At 45.7% G+C, this 17,540-nt stretch overlaps 3 protein-coding genes across 3 annotated transcripts; 1 reads left to right on the forward strand and 2 right to left on the reverse strand.

Annotated features, from left to right (window-relative positions):
- Positions 1–1,549: 1,549 nt before the first annotated feature.
- On the forward strand, positions 1,550–3,639 carry LOC136497870 (uncharacterized). Its single transcript, XM_066493752.1, has 5 exons — positions 1,550–2,422; positions 2,525–2,617; positions 2,703–2,770; positions 2,870–3,008; positions 3,311–3,639. The coding sequence occupies exons 1-5, from the start codon at positions 1,628–1,630 to the stop codon at positions 3,326–3,328; spliced, it is 1,113 nt and encodes a 370-aa protein (XP_066349849.1). The 5' UTR covers positions 1,550–1,627; the 3' UTR covers positions 3,329–3,639.
- A 648-nt stretch (positions 3,640–4,287) lies between these two features.
- Positions 4,288–11,624, reverse strand: LOC136465428 (metacaspase-1-like). Its single transcript, XM_066464168.1, has 4 exons — positions 11,332–11,624; positions 7,161–7,170; positions 4,452–4,655; positions 4,288–4,347 (listed from the first exon to the last, which is right to left on the reverse strand). The coding sequence occupies exons 1-4, from the start codon at positions 11,622–11,624 to the stop codon at positions 4,288–4,290; spliced, it is 567 nt and encodes a 188-aa protein (XP_066320265.1).
- Positions 11,625–14,127: 2,503 nt separating this feature from the next.
- Positions 14,128–14,757, reverse strand: LOC136465439 (serpin-Z2A-like). The gene has a single exon (XM_066464171.1). It carries the CDS (start codon positions 14,755–14,757, stop codon positions 14,128–14,130), a length of 630 nt encoding a protein of 209 aa, XP_066320268.1.
- Positions 14,758–17,540: the final 2,783 nt, after the last annotated feature.

A 17,540-nucleotide genomic window follows, 5' to 3' on the forward strand; every position in this document is an offset into this window, starting at 1 on the left:
GGGCTGTAGTGTTTCCGTCTGTGTCGATTAAGGACCGACCGTTGTTGGGCCTCGAGTCATGTTAAACGCATGCCTTACATTTAGCTGGCTGGATAAAGTACCTTCCGACCGCGAAGCTGGGAGAGTTTTTGGGCCGAGTAGATTGCCCGCAACGCACTGTGCCGGAGCAGGTGTGGTAGGACACGGGGGCGGGATAATAAGACCAAAGTGCAGTCGGTCGGCCCCCGGGTACATGTGGTTCCTGGCAAACTCGAGATTCCTGGAAAGTTGACTCAGTGATCAATATCTCACTTTAGCGGGTGAGTGAGGTTTGTGTAAGGAACAAATCACCAGCTGGTTAGGAATCGATTCGAATCGCCATCGCTCCTGGATAGTGAGCACTTGACTTGAGTTACTTCATCGTAGTAAATGTTATGGAACACTTGGACAGTTATAATGAATATGACAGTATGGAAGTTGTTTAATGATCATTGGTTATCATTATCTGCTTAATCACATGTTTACTCTAGTATAGGTGCAAATCTAGTCGACAGGTTAATAATAATTAACTTGGCAATAATGCTTCTCGAAAAGTTCTTGAAAGGCTAAAAATGCTTCTTTTTGCAAATGAGTCAGCTACCCTACTATAAAGCCCTTCATAATCCTTGGTGTCACTTATTTTCGGTTATGTCGGGTAAGTCTAGCTGAGTACCTTCTCGTACTCTGGGTTTTATTCCCACTTGTTGCAGATGGGCAGATGTATTACGGCTACTGTATCAACTGTCTGTATCATGCGATGGGTGATGCTTAGGACCATGGGCATGGTCATTCCTTACGTCTCGTCTGATGCTTTTGTTGGAGATGATCATTCGCTGGCACTATATTTAAACTCCGCGTGAGTGTGTGTGGTTTGAACAAATGACTTCCGCTACTTTTATTCGAACTAGGTGTTGTAATAACTATGTTGAAACTCTGATGTATCCGTGATGCAAACTTTTATGTAATATGTGATGGTGACCGCTAAACTCATTACGATCTTGGCTGGAATGGAAGTTGGTTTGAAATCCTTTGTGATTTCACGGACTACCGGGTTATACGGGCTTAAGTTTGTTAAATCGTCTGCTCTGGCGGATGATTTTCTTACTTAATTTCGTATAATTGGTCGGTTCTGTTACAGCGTTAGTGACCAGACAAAATACTCGACGGCGGACAGCCAAGCTTTGACACCCATCTCATCTCATACCAGTTAATTAATGTACAACATGTTATCTGTCATAAGCTGGTTAGAAATAGTAATACGTGAGTTCTTAGCTGTTAAGTCAGAGGCACACATATAAAATTTGACAAGGTTCTTTCTATAGTACTAGTGTTTCTAGACTAATCAAAACCCTCCACCCCCACCCCAAATTATCATCTAGGCTTGTGGCTTAAAAATTAGTTTTTTGGAAAGGCATCCTCCCAAGTTGGCATTTGGGTCCACGTGTCACGCCCAACAACGGACGGAGCCCACGGCCCGCCAAAAATAGCAACGCCATTTAAACCGCCGTCCCCGCCGTCCCTCCTCGCCTTGCCCAGCGCCCCAGCCCATCGCCCCAGGCCTCAGCGATCGCCGGAGCCCGGGCCCCCCTCGCGCCGGCGGTCGCCGATCATGGCCACCACCCCCGCCGAGGAGCTGGCGCGTGGGCTGCCTACCACCCCCTCCGAGGAGCCGGCGCCTGCGCCTAGGCTGCCTACCGCCACCCCCTCCGAGAAGCCGACGCCTGGGCTGCCTCCTCCCAAAGGGCCGGTGGACCAGCCGCGGCGGCGGCGCCCGTGCGTGCTCCTCAGCTTCGCAGCCGCGCGCGACCGCTTCCTCCGGGGCCGGTTCCTCTCCGCGGGCCTCCGCCCCTTCTCCGTCCACCTCCCTTCGCCGGCCGGCACCAGCACCGTGGTCCACCTCTGGGCGCCCCCGCGCCCCGCGCGGCGGCCCGTGCTCCTCCTCCACGGCTTCGGCGCCTCGGCGACGTGGCAGTGGGCCCCGTACCTCCGCAGCCTCCTCGCGGCCGGCCTCGACCCCATCGTCCCGGACCTCCTCTTCTTCGGCGCCTCCTCGTCCACGGTCCCCGACCGGTCCGACACCTTCCAGGCCAGGACCGTGAAGGCCGCCATGGACGGCATGGGCGTGCGCCAGTTCGCCGTCGTCGGCGTCAGCTACGGCGGCTTCGTCGGCTACCGGATGGCGGCCATGTACCCGGAGGCCGTGGAACGGGTGGTCCTGGTGTCGTCGGGGGTGTGCCTGGAGGAGGGGGACCTCGCTGCGGGCCTGTTCCCCGTCGCCGACGTCGGGGAGGCGGCCGAGCTGCTCGTGCCCCGCCGGCCGGCGGAGGTGCGGCGGCTCGTGAAGCTGACCTTCGTCCGGCCTCCACCCATCATGCCCTCCTGCTTCCTCAAGGATTACATCAATGTCCGCTCCTATGATTACTCTCTTCTAATTTTTTTCTGTCAATTTCGTTTTCTTAATTTTGGCTCTCACACATCTGGATTGATGAATTTGATGATGCATCAGGTGATGGGCTCAGATCATCTTCAGGAGAAGACCGATCTTCTACATGCTCTCATCAACGATAGGAAACTATCAGATCTTCCAAAGATAAATCAGGTAGCTTACATTTCTCTCTTTAATTTCAAGCAACTCTGAAAATCTTCAACTATTGATGGTGTTCCTGGCCCAACTATGCATGCAGTCAACGTTGATCATTTGGGGAGAGAAGGATCAGGTTTTTCCTATGGAGCTGGCGCATAGGTTGGAGAGGTAAGTTTGGTGCTTCCCTCTGATTATAAATGGCATGCAGGGTGATGTATCAAACACACATTATCTATTGCTAAACTGCAATTTGATATTATTATTCAGGCATCTTGGGGAGAATTCTAGATTAGTAGTCGTAAAAAACGCTGGGCATGCGGCCAATCTAGAGAAGTCCAAAGAGGTGTGCAAGAGCATCATTGACTTTTTTCAGGAACCGGCTTCAAGTGCTTCAATTGGGGGAAAGGTAGGAATTGGTTGTGGTGCTTCCGATTTGTTAAGAATAAATATGTTACCACAAAAATATTATATAAGGTGATTATATATATTGACCTCCTCACCATCTATCGTAATAGTTAATAGTTATGTATATCCTTTTTTGCTTGTTAAGTTCAGAAGTTTCATTTCAGTAGTTCAATTGAATTGTTGTTCATATATAAGATCCTGCCAGTCATCAGACTTTATTAGAAATTGATGAAGTGCTTATTTCATAAATACTAGTTGGTTTAATTTGTAGAATCATTAACATTCCTTCTCCTATTAATTCAGGAGGTCAAGCTACAATGATTGTTGGAAATTCTGAGCTAGGGCATCTTGTGCTTGGTTCACAATTTTGCCGTTTCCTTGGCTCTTGAACTGTTCTAACCTGTATTGTAACAAAACCTTTGTAATCACACGGACCATAGAAGTCTCTTGTAAAACGTCTGAGGACTCTTCTGTGCTCAAAGAAGCACACTTTTGACCTGTGAAAGAAGGCTGAGGTCCTGTTTTCTTGACAAGATAATGCCAAATGCCAATGTGAAACGGCTTCAGTTCCACCACACCCATCTCATCGGTTTCGATGTGATTTATTTTTTATTATATGAAGTTATGATCAATCTCTGAATGTGATATTAAGGGCCTATTTGGCACAACTTAACTTCACTAGTAAAGCTTTTTTTTTTTTGAAAACAGCTTCATAAGCAACTTTCTAAGTAAAGCTGAGCTGTTTTGGAAAAACTGTTTGGCAAAACAGCTTCACCAACAGCTTCATGCATGGATGGGAGAGATAAATAAGGGAGAGAGCTAGGATAACCTACTTTTTTCAGCTTCATCCCAACTCATGTCTTTGTGAAAGAGAGAAAAACAGCTTCATGGGTGAAGCTATTTTAGAAATGAGTGTTTGGTAAATAAAACAGCTTACAACAGCTTGTGCCAAACAGTCCCTAAGTATCGTAACACTTAGTTTATTTTATATAGAGTTATATAAAAGAGAAACAATAGCCTTGTTACAATGGGCCATAAGGTACAGTAGGCTCGGGAGCCATGGACGATATGATGAACCAGGTCGTCCACAAGCTATGAGCTTGCCTCAGGTCCGGTGACATGTAGCACACATTATTGACACATAGACAATTAGTCACACATCATTAGCAAGCAAGCATATATCATCCTTAAACCCATCTGGTTTATTGTTCCGACGACACGGCAGTTTATAGAGTCCAGACGGCAGTATGTAGTCTGCAATGGCAAGCCAGACGAGGCTCTTACAGCGCAAAGGGCTCGCGGTAGACGTCGAACATCTCCGAGCAGGACAGGTTAGGTTCCTGCAAGACGAGCCATGCATGCATTGCATATATGAGTTGCATGTCAGGGACAGACAACAAAGTCAGTGCTCAGCTCATCAGTATCGCGATGGCCAGAGCCTCACCTGCACGCCGCTGAAGTTTGCGACCTTGCGTGCGGGCGCGCCGGCTCCGATAGGACCCTGCAGCTGGTTGCAGCCGCCGGCGTTGGTCATGATGGCTTTCATGGAGGTGAGCAGGCGGCCGTAGGTGACCCCCTGCGGCTCACATTCCACCGCCTTGATGAAGCTGTGCGTCATGGCCTCCACCGTCGCGCAGGCCTCCGGCGTCTGCAATAGAACATGGTGTGTCGCGTGTCAAACCAATCGGAAGAGATCAGAGCGTCAGTTACGTTCATGGCGACCATAGAAGACTACTGGATTCAGGTTCTTTGCCGAGTGCATGAGGCACTCGGTAAAGGCTAGATTGTACTCAGCAAAGAACACACGGCAAAAAATTAATCGGCAAAGCTTTCTTTGCCGAGTGTCTTTTATCGGACACTCGGCAAAGAAAAGCGACCGTCACGGCGCCGGTCCCGTTGACGGTCACTTTGCCGAGTGCCAACCCTGCAGGCACTCGACAAAGATTTTTTATTTTTTTTAAAAAAAATTCTTTGCCGAGTGCCAACCCTTCAGGCACTCGGCAAGGATTTTTTTTAAATTTCTTTGCCGAGTGCCCTCTGCCCGGCACTCGGCAAAGTTTGAATTTTTTTTTAAAAAATTTCTTTGCCGAGTGCCCTCTGTCCGGCACTCGGCAAAGTTTAAATTTTTTTTTTAAATTTCTTTGTCGAGTGCTCTCTGTCCGGCACTCGGCAAAGTTTGAATTTTTTTTAAAAAAAATTTCTTTGCCGAGTGCCTCTGTGCGGCACTCGGCAAAGTTTGATTTTTTTTTTAATTTCTTTGCCGAGTGCCATGGTCACAGCACTCGGCAAAGCTGGAAAAATGGTTTTCTGGACACCCATTTTTCCAGCTTTGCCGAGTGCTGTGACCATTGCACTCGGCAAAGGGGTCATTTGCCAAGTGCAACACTCGGCAAAGTGACCCAAAACTATAATTTTTAATTTTTTTTTACATTCCATCATGACAAATAAATTCATACAAACATATATCACATATATATCTCATTCATCACATATATATCTCATCCATCCACACATCCATCTACACATATCACATCCATCACAATATATATCACATATATAATAATAAGTGCTTAAGTCCATCCAAATAAATCCACAAGTCCATCAAAGTTCACAAGTGCATCACAAGTATATCACAAAGTGAACAAAAAATGAAAAAAAATACAATGTGCACTTATCTCGGCCAAGGCGACTGTGGTGAAGGCCCAGCTCCATCATTCGGAGGTGCATGAGGTGGATTATTCGAACCATCGTCAGATGGAAACTGCACAAAGGAGAAAAGATTGCATGTGAGACAAGATTATTTGGATAGCTAATCTAGGAAGGTAGAGGCCATACAAGCAAGGGCCTTTTACGCCAGTGCCATTAAAAAAGATGGCATAATCGTCAATGCCCCTACAAAGTTGGGTCTATCACTGCCGTCCCTGGGTTTGAAAACTTCTTTCGCCCAAGCCATTCTGTCAATTATAGCTACTAACGGTGGGTAACGGAGGTGGAAAAAGACTTCAATGCCACTGGGGAGTAAGAGGATGACTGAAAACTTATGTGTTTCTTCTATGCCACTCCCAGGACCTAGCCTCTTGGCGCCATTCAGGTGGGTTTTGGCGCCAATCTTGTTGGCTTTGGTGCCAAAATGACCCTGGCTCCCCTAGGCAGTACACTCCTCATTTCTTCACCACTCACTTCTCTCAACACTCACCATGTCTGAAGCTTCAAGCAGTAGCTATGAGAGGCGGCTCACCGGGCGGGTGTTTTGCCCCAACTGTAGGGTGCTTGCCAATCGATTCACCTCGATGACCGGCAAGAACACCAAGCGTGTCTTCCACAAGTGTCCATACTTCTCGGTATGTCTTTGTTTATTGGTCATGTTCTTGTTTGTTCCTACTTCTCAAGTGCTTGGTTCCTACAATCTGGTGACCATTTTGTGCTCAGGCTGGAGGTTGCCAGTTCTATCAGTGGGAGGATGAGATAGATGTCACTCCTGCACAAATTGCAGCTCCAGTGGCTCTGCAGCCAGTTGCAGCAGGACCTACTGCAGATCCAGCTCATTTGCCCATCATCCATGAAGCTACCCAGGCTGCTGCTAGAGGTGGAGTGGAAGACAGAGCTGATGATGTTATGCAGTAGCTAAAATGGATTGAGAAGCTAGTCTTTGTTGCCATCTTTCTTGCCTTGTATGCAATAATGAAGAAGTAGGTGTGTGTTTGTGTGTTTGGTTGTGCTCATCTATATACATGTATGAATGAATCAATGTTGGAATGTCATTGCAGACCACACAACAGTGCTAATTTATGGTGAACATTTCATTTGACCAAACTGATGATACCAACATTGCACAGGCATAAGTTCAACATAGTATTTCAACACAGCCATAAGTTCACAACACAGTCATCAGTTCACATCACAGGCATAAGTTCAACATAATGTTAACATGACAGGCATAAGTTCACAAAAGATGGGTGTTCTCCAACATGAGTTGTTTCAAAAGGACAAGAGTTGAGTCACCTATTTTTTAATCAAGATGAAGCTTTTTCCTGTCTCTGGTATTTACTGCTGGGCTGGATGGGTCAGCTGCACCCTGTGGAGTGGAAGTAGCAACCTTCTTTGGAGTGAGCTTCTTCTTGAGACCAATCTTCCTCCTCCTTGGACTGGCAACCTGGCTGCTTCTCTGCTCATTCAGTGATGCCATCACTGTGGCACTGTCTGTGGCTTCAGTTGTGGCTTCAGCTGTGGCTTCAGTAGTACCCAAAGTTCCATCTGTGCCTTAAATCTATACAAGTTGTTAAAACTTTTGTCCCATGGACCATAAATCTTATCAATGGCAAGATTCTTACCATTGTACACTCTTATGTAGGGCATCTCCATCTTGAAATGTTCCTTGAGTTTCTTGATCAATTCAGTAGTACCCAAAGTTCCATCTTCTTTGAGCCAATTCATAACTTTCTCACAAACCTAGTACTGGGTGCAGCCAATAGGGACTCCAGTCCTCCTCTTGATCTAACAGTCATGGCTGGCTAGGTTCACCTTAACCTGTGAATCAAATCATCAAAGTTAAGGTAGTAGACTATGTTAAATATGAACAAAGAACAATGCTAAATACTAATGAACATATATATCACCTGAATTGTTTTACCATCCCTCATGGTTGATGCATGGATTCTCCAGGGGCAACCATCATTCCTCCAGTGGCAGTACACTCTGTACCTTCCTGTATCACTCTTTTGAATAAAATACTGATTCTCTCTTATTGCAGCATGAGTAGCTAAAGCCATCTTAAATTGAAACATGTCTGCAAACATACTGCCTACAACCATAAAGGGGTTGTTTCTATCATAATCAGCTGGTGCCATTAGATCAGGCTCATGGTCTTTCACCATTTCATCTAAGTCATCAGGGTCAATTTCATAGTCATCATCAGAAACAGCTCTATCAGGACTATCATCAGAAACAACTCTATCATCACTGTCACTTTCATTGCATGCAGCTCTATCAGGAGTTGGGCACTCATTTTGTGTGCTGGTAGGTTGAGGCTGAGACTGAGGTTGTGGAGGTGGTGGGTGCCGTGGACCAAGGTCAATGTACAACCCTTCCTCATCAACACCCACATACTCATTCTCTGGATTTGGGTTTGCAAGGACTGCATCATCTGCATTTTCACTGTTTGTTTGACTTGGTTCTGCAAAGCTAGGACAAGGCATGGAAGGAGTCATGGTGGGTTCAACAGATTGCTTAGCAGTGGTATCCCAAGAAGGAATGACAGGAGGGTCAGTGTTGGGTTTATGGTAGGCTAAAGTCATGTAACAGCACTTGCTAGCTTTATTTTTGGCAAACATCTCAAGTAACTGCTGGTCATTGGTCAAGGGGATGTTCATCTTTGTGTCATGGCACCAGTAAAACAGACTGAAAACATCCCCATAATGCCCAGGATACTTATCCACAATGCCAGACACCACATTTGAGTAGTTTGCAACATCAGCATCCAGAACTTCGTTCAAGCTAAACCACGGCGCATGAGTATTTTCAGCAACAATCCAAAATTCTATGTTGTAGCTACTATTTGGATCCATCCTACAGATGAACAACAACGATCACAAAAGGCAGCAATCACACATAACACACTTAGACCTAACTGTCCACAATCACCACGAACAAGCAAGCAAGGGGGAAAAATAGAACTCACCCTTCTCGGAACCAGGAAGGTCGGTCGGCCGTCGCCGTGTTCGCCTCCATGGGCCGCCAATGCAGAGGATGAGCAACGTTATCTTCGTTGCACCACTATCCCATGCCGAGGCTCAGGAACGAGGGATTGATTTCTTCTCTCCCCGCTGCCACCGCAGCCAGTGACTGTCCTGTCGCCGCTAGGGCTTGGGGGATGGGGACAGAGGAGGAATCGAGCGAGATGGGGAGAGTGAGAGCGGTCAATACCGGTCAACACGGAGACCTGTTTTGTCTCAATACCCATGGGCAACTGGGTCATTTCCCATGTCCGACCCCACATGTCAGGCCTCCCAAACAGCGAAAAACAAGCGGAGAGGCGACGGAATGGCTTGGGCGAAAGAAGTTTCCAAACCCAGGGACGACAGTGATAGACCCAACTTTATAGGGGCATTGACGATTAGGCCATCTTTTTTAATGGCACTGGCGTAAAAGGCTCTACAAGCAAAGCACAAGCGAAAGTAAAAAACTTTCATACTCACAGGAGTAGCTGTAGCTGCAGGACGCGGTTTGTAGAGATGTCCTGGTTTGTAAGCATCGTACGTGACAATGTGCACGAAATCTTCTGAAATTTTTATCATAGCCTCCGCATATGATATCACGACATCTCAACAAGTTTCATGATTTTCGGACTTCGTTTGCTTTTTATAGAATTTAAAAACACTTCGCACGCAAGTTCGCGGTCATGTTTCGTGAACAAGATGTCCGAAATTTCAGGTCCATTCCTGGATACGGCCTCACACTACACTCAGTAACATGACTATCATTTTTTGAATCATTAAATTCTATTATTCGTACCACGTGCAGTTCAAAATTATATTTTTCGAAAAAATTCAAGTAAATGAAATAAAGTAACTAAATATATCAAAAAGCCATAAAAAATCCCTAAATTCTAACTAGGAGTTCCTGGTGCTTTAAAAGGGCTGCACAAAAAATTTGGAGGAAAAAAAAACCTTTGCCGAGTGTCGGGGCATGGCACTCGGCAAAGGGGGTCTTTGCCGAGTGTCACGAATAAGACACTCGGCAAAGAGGGTTTTGATTTTTTTTAAAAAAAATTCCTCTTTGCCGAGTGCCTTCACAGGACACTCGGCAAAGACATTTAAAAAAAATAAATCTTTGCCGAGTGCCGTGCTAGGGGCACTCGGCAAAGTATTTAAAAAAAATTTGCCGAGTGCCAGATCTGGGACACTCGGCAAAAAAATTTAAATCTTTGCCGAGTGCCAGATCTGAGACACTCGGCAAAGAATTTTTTTTAAAAATTAAATCTTTGCCGAGTGCCTAACAGCAGGCACTCGCAAAGAAGGACGTGGCCGAACACCGTTACGCGGGTCATCCTATGCCGAGTGCCACGCTTTTGCCGAGAGTCTAGCACTCGGCAAAGAAGTCCTTTGTCGAGTGTATTTTTTTGCCGAGTGCCCGGCACTCGGCAAAGAACTCTTTGTCGGCAAAGAAGGTATTTGCCGAGTGCAGCACTCGGCAAATAAGGTCTTTGTCGAGCGCCCGATTTTTAACACTCGGCAAAGAATTTTACACTCGGCAAAGTCTCTGTTTCCGGTAGTGGAAGTATAGGATCAGTGTGCACTGACCACGCTGAACTTGGTCTTGCCTCAAGATGGCAACGGGTACGTACCCGATGGGTACTGGCCACCCGTACCCGCACCCGCCAGATCAAAATCTTACCCGTCGGGTTACCCGTACCCGCAGGCGGGTAGAAAATTCATTCCATACCCGTACCCGACGGGTAATTCTTACCCGACGGGTAATTCTTACCCAACAATATACCCGAGTTCACACACCAAAATATAATAGCTTCCAGCAAAACAAATCAACAATAAAGCAGCAAAACAGAAATATGGGCTGGTGGAGTGGAGTGAGGATGAGGATTAGGGTTTGAGGGAGTTTTGGAATATATATACTCATATGCTTATATGGGCTAAAATTGCAGAGGTTGGATATTATTTAAAGAGAATTCCTTATTTGACACTGGGAAAATGAGTCGTTCCTTTCTTGGCCCTAAAATTTTCTTCGTTCCCTATTTGACACTCACTTCAACTTTCATCCCTAATTTGACACTACCGTCAAATCCGTTAGCTAACGGTGTTAACTGGCTGTTAAAAAGACGTTTTTGCCCATAGGAAAAAAAGCGGCGAAGCAAATTTGAGAGAAAAAAAAACATGCGCCCGCCTCTGATGCATGCGCCTAGCTGCAAAAAAAAAGACGTAGTTTTTTTTTCCTCTCAAATTTGCTTCGCCGCTTTTTTAGGGGCAAAAATATCTTTTAACAGCCAGTTAACACCGTTAGCTAATAGATTTGACGGTAGTGTCAAATTAGGGATGAAAGTTAAAGTGAGTGTCAAATAGGGAACGAAGAAAATTTCAGGGCCAAGAAAGGAACGACTCATTTTCCCAGTGTCAAATAAGGAATTCTCTCTATTATTTATACGGGTTTTTTTACCCGCGGGTATGCGGGTATGGGTAGTATACACCCACACCCGTACCCGCATACCCGATGGGTACAAGAATTCGTCCAATAACGTACCCGTGGGTGCAAAATGTCTTCCATACCCGTCTCCTTATCGGGTAAAACCCATCGGGTACTCGGATTTCGGGTACCTGTTGCCATCTTGAGTCTTGCCGTCGCTGTAGCCGCAGATGAGCACCGCCTGGCCGCCGCTCGTCCCCTTGCAGACGCCCGACGGGGGACGGTGATCCTCCCACTGCCAGTTCCCGGTCCTAGACATGTTGCAGAGGAAGGGGAGGTCGAGGACGGTGGCGCTGTGGCAGGCGTCGACGACGGCGTGCAGCTTGGCGCCGTGCACCAGCGGGCGGACAATGGTCTCGTTGATCTCGTCGTCCAGGATGGGGCCCTTCTGGAATGAGTCCAGCGGGCAGGTCCTTCTGGTCATCGGCACGCACCGGAGTTGCCCCCATGCATCAATTAGTTTCTTGAGAGAGATCGAAATGCATGCAGGATTGCATCACACGCGCGCGCGCATATATATATATAGCCACTTAGTAAAGAATTACTGTAATCTTATAAATTAATATAGTAATTATCGTAACTTATAGTAGCTACGGAATAAGTTATTTTATAGCCAGCTACAAGGTAGTAGTTATATATATATATATATATATATATATATATATATATATATATATAGAGAGAGAGAGAGAGAGAGAGAGAGAGAGAGACGGCGCGCTTCTTGCCGTGGGCGCACGGGAAGGCGCCATGGGCGCCGCCCCCGGCCTCGTCGGCTCCGGCAATGGGAGCCGCGAGGACACCGACCGCCGGATGCGCGTCACGCCGCAGCATTGCGTGCACTGGATGGCGCGCTCGCCGGGGCACACAGTGAGGCACGCGCTGCAGTACTTGCACCGGATCGTCGCCGGGGTCCTGCTACCCAGTGGCGGATGCAGAACAAGATTTAAGAGGGGGCTGATCTCTTCTTCTTCCTCTCTCTCTCCATTTTTCTTCTTTCCCCCACCTCTTCTTCTCCATCACCCTTCCCATATTTCCATTGATGCACCAGCTGTAGGGGGGGCTAGAGCCCCCCAGCCCCCCCCCCCCCCCCCCCCCCCCCCCCCCCGTAGATCCACCCCTGCTGCTACCCAAGTTCATGGCGAAGCTCGGAGCTTTGTTTGCGCTGCTTGGTACGCGTTGCTTGATAGCTCCTCGTTTAGCTTGCCCTCAGACTCCTGCATTCCTCCCCTTTATAGCCAACTGAAATTCCCAAACTACTCTTACCAGATGCTGCTGCCGAAGATTGTCCCTTGTTTATGTAATTGATAATCATTAGGGTGGAGTGGGAAAAGATTTGCGTGGAAGTGATCTCCGAATGGGCAAATGATTTGAGTGGAACTGAGCATATTTTGTCCCCGAAGGATCATTTGTTATTGGGCTTTTGCTGCTGTTTTTGTTGAATAATTTATTTTCTCTAATCTGTGAAAAATTTGTGTCCGCTGGGTTTGCTTTGAGATACTTTGGCGTGGTATATAGTTGTCACAGCTACGGAAAAACATAAAATTTGAGCGATATGCTTTCACTCGAAAGGTAGCTCTAGGCTCTAGCTACATGCATTCCTTTTTCTTAAAAAAATATATCGTCCTTAGCTTTATATCTTGTAAAAAGACTACAAAATGTTGTGGTCGTAAGATTCTAGTAAACACTACGCGACTTTTGAAGCACAAAAGGATCCTACCGCGTATATATTACAATCAGAAAAGGTGTACAAACATTTAAAAAAAATACATTGCACAAGGTTATTATTTAGCCGTTGTTTAGTGGAAAATGAAATTCGAGCCTTGGCCCCCTGCGTAATTGTTGACGCTAAATTTGATCAGCAGACATCGGTAGAGGCTAAATCGTCCGAAGCTAGCTGCATAAGGCCTAGACACGCAGGGAAGCTAGGTCTAAACACCGAAGCCGGCCAGCATGTCAATTAGACTGATTTGACGCTTGTTGTTTGCTGATCTCGGGAAGACCATCGAGATATGCATGATAGAATGTTCTAGGTTGACAAGACCACCTAGAACGCCATCAGATCTCGTCAAGAGAAGTGTTACTCAACAAGGGGTTTGAAAAAAATTTAAGGTAGAAGATAGAAAGTAACTCTCATATAAATAGAGGGACGTTATCTTACCTCAGTAGTAAACTTATTCCACGAGAAATCTACATTGGATCTACTAGTCCCACGAGATCAGATGAGTTCCCAAAGAAAAAGAAAAAACACGTTTTGAGGCTCGCACCGCCAAAAATGGCACAGGACCAAAACTGGCCAATAGGACGAGTTCACAGCATTCAGGTTTCATAGAGCGCATAAATCGGCGGTGTCATTCCGTATCAATCAATGCACAAAGCAGGAAAGCTGGCTCCATGTATTCACCCGGTACTGCAGCGAGTTTCTTGGATGTAATTGACTAGTTTGCCCAGTGACTTGCCTCTCAAAGCAAACACTATGGGAGACGGGAGAGCGTCAAAGTCCTTGCTAGAATTGCTGCTTCCAATGTGCTTACGCACATCTCCAAGAATTCCCTAAATATTCCTCCTAAAAAGTCTATATTTATCGACTCCTAAAAAGATTTTAGGAGAAAAAAAGAAGTTCATCTCCAATAGTTCCTAATATTTGATTTCTAAAAAATCAAATGCTGATCCCATTTGACGTTTTTTTTTCTGCAGTCTTCTTTTTTTCCACGCGAACCTCTTCGTCGCCGCGCGTATCCATGCCGCCGCCGCCTGCATCCATCGTGTTGCCCTAGCCCGGCAGTCGACAACCAGCCAAGCTGGCGACAGCGGCCGGCCACCTAGCAAACAAACAGAGCATGCATTCTTCGTGAAGCAACTCCTCCACATCGAGCGGCTTCAACCGTTCTACGGTACGGTTCTACTTGTACCACAAAACTTCACTACGTTTACTCTGATTTCGTTGGGTCGAGAACGTGTCCCATGAAGATGACGACACCAGACACCTCCTCCACCACAAAGAACGCAAACGGATGGTCGGCGACAAAATTGACAGGGTGCCTATAACTACAACAGAGCAATCTCATCATGCAAGCAGAAGAGGCCGCTGCTTCTGTGCCTTCCTCGTTCACCTCGATGACCGCCTTGTGGAAAACATGCTCCAACACCAGTTCGGTCCTGCCCTCCAGCATGTCTGAGAGGTCGGCAGTGCCTGGCTTAAAGGCGGCCTTGATCCCCATCGCCTTGAGAACACCATTGATTCTGCTGGAGAAGGAGAGCTTGAACTTTGGCAGCCGCAACTCGCGAACCTCGACGCGTTCAGTCGGCATGTGGTCCCACAGGAAGCTGGGGCAGGAGGCCATCTTCTCCACGAGGCTTGACAGGCCGTCGTGGGCGTCCGGGAGGAAGACGCACATCGAGAACCGGGAGCCCGCCTCCCCGTCTTGCTGCTTAACATGACGATTACGGCCGTCCCCATATCTGTCTTCCCAGTGGGGTAGACGGTATGGATGGTAGGCTAGCTTGAGCACCTTGAACCCGTCGTACTCCGCCACCGCCTGATCCTGACGGCCGCCCATGAACGGCGTGCGCACGTGGCTGCCGCCGAGCCACTGGAACGAGTACTACTTCGGCGGCGGGATCCAGTCATCGCCGGCGAGGACGACGCCGTACGGACGGTCGCTGCGGACGGTGGACCTGGGCGTCACGCACATCCCGTGCGAGGTGTTCGTCCGCGTAAAGTTACGTGAAAGGGGGAGGAATTTCCCAAGTCCTAAAAGATTATGAGTAAATATTAGGAGTTGTCAGAGATGATTTTTTCCCATCTTTCTAAAAAAACCAGGATTAGGAGGATGTTTAGGAAACTCTTGGAGATGCTCTTACCGGGAGAAATAAGATGAATGTCAAAACTCTACTGACGATGCATGCTGTATATATTGCGCAGGCTATATATACCTACAAGTCTGGACAGGCGAGGTGCTATATATGTATCCGTTCCGTTCTGGTTTCTCTTGTGTAGCTATATGTATCCTTCCTTGTATGAAGAGAACTAGTCCATCACGCGCGCCCTTGCGCGCGTCGGTTATCCAATCAAAGATGCAGCGCAGGATTGAACATTCATGTGCACGCGATGGCAAGACTAGGCTATATGTTTTAGTTTAAATGCGGGAACTAATATGTATAAATCACGTATCATTATTCCAAATAACAAATCTTCCAGGAAAAATAAGAGGAACTATCAAAATATCAAAATCCATGTTTTCAGGTCTTTGATGCCTAGGATCATCTATCTATTTGCAGTACTCAGGAAGCCTATAACTAAAACAACCACGTCATCTGCAACTACATACAGTGGCATAACTATTCAAAATTAGTTTAAAGATCAACTATGATCAGATGCAAAACTAAAGGAGCAACATGGCCAACTGCTGTCCTGTAGAAGTTTCATATAACAATACTCCGTAATCTTAAAACTAAGCATTCTAAAATAGGAAGAGGGATTGATTCACTCAGATTTCAGAATAGTCATACCGAAAAGCATCACAGAGTCACAATAAGTGCACTTCGAATGTAGTAAGCAATTTTTTTTCCGTTAGCATGGAGCATGTTGTTGAACGCTGAACCTTGCGGCTCTGATAAGAAATAAATTTACTGGGTGGACCATGGGGAAAAGAACAACGATAAAATTCATTTGCTTGAAATCTAAGATAAAAGCACGCATACACTACATTAAAAGCATAGGTATGGAGCTGATTACCTGAGCACATTAGAACAGACATGATATAATATTTATATCCTGAACATGGTCCAAAATCGCTGATTGGCTGGAAAAACTGGAGAGCATTAGCTCCATATGCCAACCATAAATATAAATTGGCAAATAAATTAACATTAAGGTATGGATGCAATATATTTCTATTTTTTATTCGGCATGCATCATATATCTACCTAGAACTTCATGTAACACTTACTTTGTTGGAACAATTCAGAATATGGCAGATCAGAGCAGTGTGTGCCTTAAAGAAAACACCATATTCATTTATGAATTCTGCATGGTCTTGACACAGCTGAGAATTAAACTGAACCCAAGAATTTGATCCAGGACCAACGTGTGCCATTGCAAAGGAAGGAAAATTAAATTGTAAATTGAACCGTTAATATTTGAAACCTTGTAAAGCAAGAAAAAAATGGAAAGTGGACAGCTAATAATGCAAACCTTGCAGATCCATGTTTGGCATTTCCCTTTTTGTGTTGCACTAATCAAACTGACGTTAAAAGGCATAACATCGTAAGACACAGAAGCTTTATTTCATGCAAATGCATCGAACGTCTCAAATGTTTGCTATAAATGTAGTTGGCTAGTTAAAAGATATTTTATGGAGGAACATATGCAGAAAAAAAATGATTAGCACAGGTGTTCACCACCTGAACCTGTCTGGAAAACATGCGAGAAATTTTTTACCTGAACATGATTAAAACACAAAGGGTATCTGAAAAATATTGAACCAAACTTGCTGCGTCCGCTTGTGTGCGGCACAGTAAAGGCAACTCGTCGTTCAGGTATCTCAATTTCGTAGCAATGTACCATAAATACTGGATGCAGCAGCTGCACATCTAGATGCAATAATTCATGGCCTAGCAATGGTAAATGGCATGCATAGGGAAAATTGGCAGATTGTCTTAGCAATGGACAAGGTAGTTTTATTTTGATGTAGCCAGACTACTAAACTGAAAATATGCCGAACATAATTATGCAGTTTGTTACTCTATATATGAAGACCAACCAATACAAAGAGGACCTGGAATGCATGGGACATTATGAAGGTGTTTCAGCTGCATTAAACCTTTTACCTGCTATTGAAACTAAGAACACATTGAAAACACCTGAAATTTAAGTTCCTGCAAGTTCCAGAAGCCATTCTTTTTGGAAAAATTAAGCAGATGTCTGCACTGAAGTTAATGTAATCAATGTAAAGTAGGTAGACCACAAGAGGACAGTGTAAAGATCTACCTCGAAGGTTGTTTCATCGCTAAACATATAGGGTCTGGGTTTATTTATTTTCCTAAACACGGCCAATCTGGAATTAAATGGTGTAAGAGGTACATGAGGAAACACTGCCGGGGCAAACGTGATTATTTTGGGAAGATTGCACTTTTCAATTTGAAGCCAAATAAAAAATCTGTTTAGTTATTTGCAAATCTGTTCAGTTGTTTGCAAATTCGATTTTTAAACTATAAACACGTCAGTATTCACTAAAGAGCATGAGCAGGCAAGCAACGACCTAAGCTGTCTAGGTTTTAGATCGACGAACTAAGACGACACAAAGGCGAAATAAAATATCAGGCAATAATTTAACTATCA

The sequence above is a fragment of the Miscanthus floridulus genome, chromosome 1 (assembly GCF_019320115.1).
Source record: "Miscanthus floridulus cultivar M001 chromosome 1, ASM1932011v1, whole genome shotgun sequence".
Lineage (NCBI taxonomy): Eukaryota > Viridiplantae > Streptophyta > Magnoliopsida > Poales > Poaceae > Miscanthus > Miscanthus floridulus.

Coding starts and splice junctions, on each gene's coding strand:
- LOC136465439 (XM_066464171.1), bottom strand. CDS start 14,757: ATGGGCGGCCGTCAGGATCAGGCGGTGGCGGAGTACGACGGGTTCAAG.
- LOC136465428 (XM_066464168.1), bottom strand. CDS start 11,624: ATGACCAGAAGGACCTGCCCGCTGGACTCATTCCAGAAGGGCCCCATC. Junction 4,348..4,451: donor CAAACTTCAGCGGCGTGCAG/GTGAGGCTCTGG, acceptor CTCGTCTTGCAG/GAACCTAACCTGTCCTGCTC.
- LOC136497870 (XM_066493752.1), top strand. CDS start 1,628: ATGGCCACCACCCCCGCCGAGGAGCTGGCGCGTGGGCTGCCTACCACC. Junction 2,618..2,702: donor ATCTTCCAAAGATAAATCAG/GTAGCTTACATT, acceptor CTATGCATGCAG/TCAACGTTGATCATTTGGGG. Junction 2,771..2,869: donor CTGGCGCATAGGTTGGAGAG/GTAAGTTTGGTG, acceptor ATTATTATTCAG/GCATCTTGGGGAGAATTCTA.